The sequence below is a fragment of the Mytilus trossulus genome, chromosome 13, assembly GCF_036588685.1.
Source record: "Mytilus trossulus isolate FHL-02 chromosome 13, PNRI_Mtr1.1.1.hap1, whole genome shotgun sequence".
Classification (NCBI taxonomy): Eukaryota; Metazoa; Mollusca; class Bivalvia; order Mytilida; family Mytilidae; genus Mytilus; species Mytilus trossulus.
The window spans coordinates 31,274,695-31,283,747 of NC_086385.1; the positions used below are offsets into that span (position 1 = coordinate 31,274,695).

The 9,053-nt window shown below is 31.5% G+C and overlaps 1 protein-coding gene across 1 annotated transcript; it reads left to right on the top strand.

Annotated features, from left to right (window-relative positions):
* Window positions 1-2,400: 2,400 nt before the first annotated feature.
* LOC134694259 (cardioacceleratory peptide receptor-like) lies at window positions 2,401-7,954 on the top strand. Its single transcript, XM_063555261.1, has 3 exons — window positions 2,401-2,550; window positions 4,422-4,557; window positions 7,620-7,954. Exons 1-3 carry the CDS (start codon window positions 2,449-2,451, stop codon window positions 7,952-7,954), a joined length of 573 nt encoding a protein of 190 aa, XP_063411331.1. The 5' UTR covers window positions 2,401-2,448.
* The last annotated feature ends 1,099 nt before the right edge of the window (window positions 7,955-9,053 follow it).

A 9,053-nucleotide genomic window follows, 5' to 3' on the forward strand; every position in this document is an offset into this window, starting at 1 on the left:
TGTTTTCTAATTTTGTTCGAAACTTTTTTAGATTTATTGTTACTGACAATGTAAAACATACCGAGAGTTATCCAATACCTATTTGAATATGAAGTGTAATGGATATGAGACTTTTTAATAAATAGTGACACATTCAAAAATCTAGAAAAAAATATTAAGAGTTTGCCTGTACTAGTCTGAAGTATCTCTTCAAACTTGCACACAGAGAAAGAGTATAGCACTATAAAGATGAATATGCATATTTCGGTCACACATTTTATTTTAGTTCATGAAAGACCAAAATTGTGAGTCAGTAATTTTAGACTTCTATAATTAGATCAAATATTTTGTAAAAACATGAATGTTTCCTCATTGAATCTAGACAAATAAAAATAGCACTTTGTGTTAATAGAGACCAAAAACTGACTTTCAAAAACAATGTAATGTAAAGGTTACCGAGTGACCTTAAACATTTTAAGAAAAAAATGAATACGGTATAGGCACCAATAATTAGCCCACCATGTAAACCGTGAAACATGTCATACTAGTACACTAACGGCCTAAGTTATAACAATTAAGTTTAGAAAAAAACAAACATGAAAGGCATCGATGCTAATTTATAACAATAGAAGAATGCTAACAGCTGTCGGAAAAGACATGTTATTAACTCATTGGCATGGCAAATAAGAAAAAGACAACAAGAAAATTGAGAAAGGAAATTGGGAATGTCATTTGTAATCACTAAGTAATGTTTTCTATTATTTGTACTCTATGACTGATAAAATAAATTGTCTAATAAATACCATTCAACAGCTAACAATATAAACATAGAATCATTGACTTTACACACTTTCAAGAATATAGAGTTAGAATATAAGTTACGCGTTTTTAACAGAGTTATGATAAGTCTATTCCTACGTGGAAAAGAGGAAGATCATTTTCAATGACGAACATTATGATTAGAAGCGTAGGCGAGAAATGATGAAGACCCCGCACAGTGCAATCCATTGTATTACGGCTAAACAAGTTAAATCCAGTATTATATTATCATGACTATCGCAGATGAAATATTAGCATGCTTTACAACCCGGGATAATCTAATTTCTTGAGGGAATGAAGGATCCTGTTTTATCCAATTCATTGGTATTTCACCTACGAGTGGTATGAGGCAAGTCGTACAACGTCTCATAAGTCTTGGAAAAATGTTCGTCTCACCTTTTTGCGATAATATCAGATGTCAAACTTGATTTTGAAAGATCCGAAATGTGAAACTTCAAAGGGTATTTATGATTGACTGCTGATACAGTCATCTTTTTTTAAAGCACCTGTCATGAATTATTCAACAAATAATTGTTATTTGTTGAAAACAAAATATAATATCATCTTAGTATGAAATATCACGATTCCTTTAAATAAATTATACCATTTTCCGTGTTGTCATATAAGCAATGTATGTAGAGGTTCTTGAATATGGAAATATGGCCTTGGTTCATCTGTCTGTAAATACAAAACTATAAAACCTACATTGCTCCCGCTAATTATCTATGTATAACATATATGTTTACTGCAAATGAAAATAGTACCTCATTTAGACCGTATGTAAAGATGCAAAAGTCTCACCAGAAATATAAGATTTTCTTGACATTTTACTAAAAACATATTACTGCTATTAAAGAAATTGCACGCTTAGAGTGCTGTTAGACAAAAACAAGAGCAGTTGCATTTGCAAACGAACATACACAAACATAACGGTGAGGGTAAACTGCACCTGTATTGGTTTCGTTTTAAAAGTAAAGATCTATAATTGTTAAAAGTAATTGATGGTGCCGAAATGTTTACGACTTTTTAACATATTTTCTGAAACGCACATACAACCTTATTGTCTTGTGGTAGCGGTTTGGAGGGATTGAAATGAATAAAGGGTTGATCTCTATTCTGGTCAAGGATGTTTTGTAAACATCTGTTTATTTAGATATGCCAAATGTTGACACAGTTGCATCGACCGGCGGTTAGGTAAAAGACCCAGCATTTCACATATGAAGTTCAACCTACTTCTTTGAACATATTAAATTTTATCTTTTTGAAAGTGTCATTTACATCTATAATGATATAATACTAGTTTTAATAAAAAAAAAATCGCGGTATAAACATTGTTATCGTCTTCTATATGTATTTTTCCCGTAGTTTTAGGGAGCCTTTATGAACATCATCTGATAGATATTGATTCTTGTATCAGCGGATACGTCATAAATTATATAATCTGGGCGTACTGATGTGTAACAGTGTACCGCAACTGTTATTTTTATATATGAAGTTTTATAGTTTACAACGAATACATTAAGGTATACATTACGATTTTTCAGAGGTTTTAACTTCTGTTAATCTAATTAAATTCGTTTATTCATTATACGTTACTTGATTGTTTGTGGAAACTTGTTTTTGTCAAGGCTTACTTTGATTATAAAAACGATGGAGTTTTTCTTAAGGAACATGACATTCCAAATGACATTCCAAAAAAACGGGAGTAAAGCCTGGAATGAAACAGCGACAATCGACGAACAAGAATCTCAGGTAATCAATTATATTTCAAATCAAGCAAGTAATTTTTAGCCTCATACAATTAAATCATCAAGTCATAATTTGCAGGCACCATGAGCCTGTAATTTAGGGATTGTCATTTGTATCTGTTTAATATATTTTTTGTTAATTTTTTTGGTACATTACATAGACAGTTAATGTCCTCAATCGAATTGATTTATATATTTAATGTCGGCGCCTTTTAAAGCTGGAAATGCGTTTGGCTTAGGAACTCATTTTACGGCTAAAAGTGTACCACTTTCACTATGAAGTTGTGATCAAAATCTTATCTTAAAATTGAAAGTTCATATGCACTATTATGTGTTTCAAAGGTACAAAAAAGGGCTGTGCGGCATGATTTCAACGTTGTCATGCCCTGGACTTTTCAAAGTCTAAACTAACAATAATTTCCCTAACTACCCCTACCTTGAATAAAGGGTTACCACGTAATTCAATGTAAACAATATGCAAATGTATATTTACTGGTAACATTCCCAAGTTATGTCTCTTTAAGGTAAAACACAGAGAGCATAATTGGGAACCAGTATGTTAACAAAATTGTTTTTTTTATGAATATTATAGATCTCCCCAAAGAGGCATGGTTTGAGAAACAGCTGTATTTACAAAGTGCAACCTATAGTTGTTAATTACTGTGTCATTTGATGTCTTGTGAAAAGTTGTCTCATCGGCAATCATACCACATCTGCTTTTTATATTCTAAATTATTTGAATTAACATGTCTGTAAAGCCTGCATATTGAATACTTTCCTTTCAGATGACAATATTTAAGGGATTTCGTTTTTATCATGATTTATTTTATATAGATTGCTTTTATGTAAGTATTGACAATGCATATTATCTTAGAAATCCCTTTTCGGCTAACACTGTTCTACTTGTACTATGAAGTTTAAAAAAAGGATCATTTCCTAGAATGGAAAGGGTTGTGCGGCATATTTTCAACGTTTATATGCCCCGAACGTCTAAGAGTTTAAACTAACACTACATTTCTGAACTCTCACTACTTCGACTGTAGGGTTACCATACATTTCAATATAAACAATATTCACATATATATTTTCTAGTAACTTTCCCAAGTTATGTCTCTATGATAACATACATGCAGATCAGAACTTATTCAGTATGTAATAAAAATCAATTATCTATGAATATTCTATATCTCCCCAAAAGAGGCGTGGTTTGAGAGACAGCGGTATTTACAAAGTGCAACACAAGAGTTGCTGCTCTAATGGAAGTTGGTTGACCATTACTGAACATCTGTTACACATACGACGACCGATATTAAAGGAATGACTGTAGGTTTTTTTCTGTCTGAAGAATAACATAGAAAATGAAGTGCACACTTAATAACCCGCAAAGCGTGTTATTTCAAGGTGTGCACCAAAGTTGTATGTTTATTTTGAATAGAGAGAAACAAAAAATAAAGTAATTCCTTATAATTTAATCACAAATTCCATTCTAAGACAGAGAAAATCACGCCAAAACTTTGATGACGTCACGCTCACATGACAAAATTATGTGCTGATAGACAAAACACTGTCAGCTAATCAGAAGACGTGTTATTTTAAAGTTAAATTATGTTCCAATGGTATTTACAACATTGATGTGTTATGTTTCCCCAAATGTGATGCACTTTATAAGAGGCATCATCGGGATTTGATTGCATCGTCTGTTTATTTTCGACATTCGGGATTGAATATTCTTTTCAGTATGTTGTCCTTCTCTTGTACAAAATTTTACATTCTTCATCTTCTTCATTATATAATTTTGGGGAAATCTTAACATGATAATACGAAAAGTGTAATGGAGTTAAACTAAATTAATTATTGTGAATCAATTTATTACAGGGTCTTAAATATAAATGGATTTCCTTAGCCATTCTCATCGGAATAATATTTTTCAACCTGTTGGTGTTGGTTTTACTGATTTTAAGAAATTCAAAATCAAGATTGCGATTTTTCGTTATTAACCTAGCTATAGCAGGTAAGACTAGTATAGATATAAAATGTAACAATTCAGAACCGATACAAATAATATGAAAACATCTGTTGGCCACATGTTTAGCTGTTACGGAATGAACTCCTTGTTTTCTTTGATGACGTTTTCAAGCCTCCATTTCGAAACCACTGTTGTTGAACGAAATATTCTAGATGATGTATCCAATTTGTAAGTTGACACTTAATTGTTGAAATGAAACATATTTGATGTTTTATACAGTTCAGTCAATTTACTGATTATTCTATGTAAAAACTATCCGAAACAAATATTTTCACATTTAAGCCCATGTTTTCTAATTTGGCTTTAGAATATCTTCGCATTTGGCACAGCGTTAAACCTGTCTTGATTTGATAGACTAATAATGCATTTCCCGCATAGTGCGTGTGTACCAACATACAATCATGATTATAACCTTTCAATATTGTTCAATAAGACAGGAGCATATTTCTAAATTAGTTCATTGAGCTCAAATAACAATCATAAATCCTTCCAACAAATCAGTTTTGATGTTAGGTCACAAATCTAATTATTTCCTTAACTGAAATATGTGTAAACATATTTCTGTTAACTTATCATCCAGTAGAGAGTAAGAAATTATTATTCTGGTTTCGTCATACACGACATATTTTACCAAATTTTCCTAATGTATACAACAGCTTTCTAAAATGCAAATAAAACTACAATTGATTAATATATGCTGATACTGTGTCATTTCTGGCAAGATGCACATTCATTAAACAATGAGATGATTATATTAATTTTGCAAAATGTAAAATCATTCGGAACTACTTTCTATTTACATTTATATTATATGTTTTGAAAGGTGAGATCTAAATCTTGCCTCATGAAAGTAGCTATACTATACTGATATAATACCTCAAAGATGATATTGCAAATATACAAGTAAATAAACTCATCATAGATACCAGGACTAAATTGTATATATACCCTAGACGCGCGTTTCGTCTACAAAAGACTCATCAGTGACGCTCGAATCAAACAAAGTTAAAACAAATAAAATAAAGTACGAAGTTAACAAGAATTGAGATCCAAAATTCCTAAAAGTGTTGCCAAATATAGCTAAGGTAATATATGCCTGATATGAGGTAGAAAAGCCTAAGTATTTAAAAAAATCAAATTTTGAAAACAGTTAATTAATGTAACCCGTCATTTATGTATGTATTTGATTGATTGATTTATTGATTTTGAAGTGATCTGCAATGTTTATCATTCTAAAAAGATATGTTCTACATAGTGAACAACGACGATAGACTTACATTTTATTCATACTTAAAAGTTTGGACTTTACAGTTACTTTCTTCTTCTAAATATTTTTAATAGATATAGGAAGATGTGGTGTGAGTGCCAATGAGACAACTCTCCATCCAAATAACAATTTAAAAATTAAACCATTATAGGTTAAAGTACGGCCTTCAACACGGAGCCTTGGCTCACACCAAAACAACAAGCTATAAAGGGTCCCAAAATTACTAGTGTAAAACCATTCAAACGGGAAAACCAACGGTCTAATATAAGGTTATATACAAAAGAGACAAAAAAAGGACATAAAGGCATCACACATTTTTTGCAATAGAAACAAGCAAGACAAGCGATGTTCATTTGCTTTTTCCCTGTACAAGTACATATGCACTGTTATGGTGTCAAGACTGGATACCCAATATCTAACGTTTTTTTAAATCATAAGGTGATAATTAGTACAATCAATGTATCTGCAACCTAAAAAGCAGGTACACTGATGATTGTACAGATGTGTTGAAGCCAAAGACGAACGCTAAGTCATAGCAAATTGTCGCATTGTCTCCATGGTAAATTTGGACAACAAACATGTATCTAATCAGAACAAAACAATTCGTAAAACACTCGAAATAATAGAATGAATATTACTTAACTTTTATGAAACCAGATTGAACATAGTTGTAACAAAAGGGTACACCGATATTGGAATTAATAAAATGATTTAATGTGAACCTTTCAACAGTGATACAGTCACAAATTATTTACAAACAACATTATTTCTTAAAATAAGTCGGGAGCAAACACAACTGAATGACAGAAAACCTATTCACACAACAAAACTAAGACACGTGCACTCTAAAAAATAAAATAGAGAAAAGAAATGGTGAATATGTCAAGGCAACAACAACTCAACTATAGAGTAGACGAGTACAGTGATAATGGACGTCATACTAAACTCCAAATTATACACAAGAAACTAAAATTAAAAATCATACAAAACTAACGAAGGCAAAATGACCTGACTTGGAACTTGGGACTTGGCAAAATTGAGGCGGGGTTAAACATGTTTATGACATATCAACCATCCCCTATACCGCTAACTAATGTAGAAAATAAAATGCATAACAATACGCACATTAAAATTCAGTTCAAGAGAAGTCCGAGTTCGATGTCAATAGATGTACCAAAAGAAAATAAATAAAATGACAATAATACATTAAATCAACAGACTACTAGCAGTTAACTGACATGCCAGCTCCAGACCTCAATTAAACTGATTGACAAATTATGTCTTCGTCATATGAATACCAAGCACAATCCCTCCCGTGGGGGGTTTAATATCATAAAATCATAAAGCATATGAGAAGAACATAACCCGTGTAACGCCAACAACTTTAAAAAAAAGTTCCGATGCAAAGACCCTATAAGTGAATTAATACTTAAGCAAAAATAAGATACATCTTTAATAAACTGACAACATTATCGTATTACATATCTTCTGAATAAGTCTCTTTAAAGGTTTTGTAAGATTTTGAGGTGAATATTACCGTAAACAATTGCATGTGAAATACCTGAACGTATAAGATGTCTGCATGTTTAGTTATATTTACGAAATATCTCCTTATACCAGTGGTAAAAGTTAGTAAATGTTTTGACAAGTTTATGATATCGAAAACCCTGGTGTAATAATTTTTCAGTAATACTTAAATTTCTCTCGCTAAAATCTAATACGTTGTTACATCCACATACAGGTTACTATTTAATATACTTCTATGTACTTTTCACTTCAGATTTTTGTGTAGGAGTATTTTTTGTACTGCCCGAGACGCTCTTCTATTGGTTTGATGTTTCATGGAATCCATACGCGTGTTATATTCTTTACGTGTATTTTTCTATGGTTCCATTTTACGTGTCAACATATGCCATCGTGGTTTTATTAATTGACCGTACATATGCTATTTTAAAACCCTTTGCATCTGCATCTAAGGGGAAGCTATACCGATATGGACTGGCATTGTTCTCATGGGTTATAGGATGTATCTTTGCGATTCCTTACGGAGTCTTTGGTACATATAGCGAAGATGAGGTTTACTGCTTTCATGAGGCGCCAAGCTTAGTAAGTTGATCGTTATTTTTAAAGAGAAAGATGATAGCAATTGACATAAAAAAAACCGAACTACGACACTAACCATCAGTTAATCAAATGTTACACAGGTTGGAATTGATTGAGGAAAAACAAAAATGTCATTATATATAATTCATTATTTCAGATACAATAGATATAATAAGTAGAGGCATCAACATACAAATGTAACTAAAATCTTAATCATAAGCCTGGTCTCTAGGCAGAATCATCTTGTCTGTAATGATTAATATGGTGCTACTTTAAAATTCAACATAAATTGCATACAAACGTGCATGTAATATAGTGTATTTAATGCTACAAGTGCTGTTGTTTTGGTTTTGTGCCGATTGGCATTTGATTCGCTCCAAAAAATATTTGATTTGCGCAACAAACAATGTTTTGAAATAAACACAAATGTTAAAATTTAAACATATAGATAGATACCAAAAGTAGTTGTTTGATTTGGAAAATACATGTATATTGCTGCTTGTTTGTTGAAAAAGCAATTAAATAGTTGTGTGGTATTTAACAACAAACAGGCAATCTATCTGATCGTTTTTGTGTGTATACCCTTTGGAAGTCGTTAATCAATGTTACCAGATGCTAATCGAACTATGATTCCGTATGTTAGAATACGCAATATAGCTATAAGGGTTTACCTGTAAATTGTAAAATTTGTTTTGGTTCAAATGAAATATAACTTTGTTGCGTCATTGAAAGATCGAATTTTGTAAAGATTAGCCAGTATGAAATATGTCCGTTATTATGCAATTACAAGTACGTTATAACTGGGTCAATTTTTGAAGTGAATAATTATCTGATGAATAATTAAATTCTGCTGTTAACTAGAAAGTTATTTCCTATGACATTATCCTACATCAGTTGTTTTCAATATTCAATTTGATTTCTAGACATTGCACCATTTTACAGTTTCACTCTTAACTTTTGATGTTCACTTTGCATGCATCAGATAAATAATACTAATAACACGTACACATAGAAAAGATACTTGTGTGAATTCGTAATATTTGAGGAGCCAATTTAACATCAACGGGAATTAGTACGGCGGCTTTGTGAAAAATTGTGCACATTCTGCTAC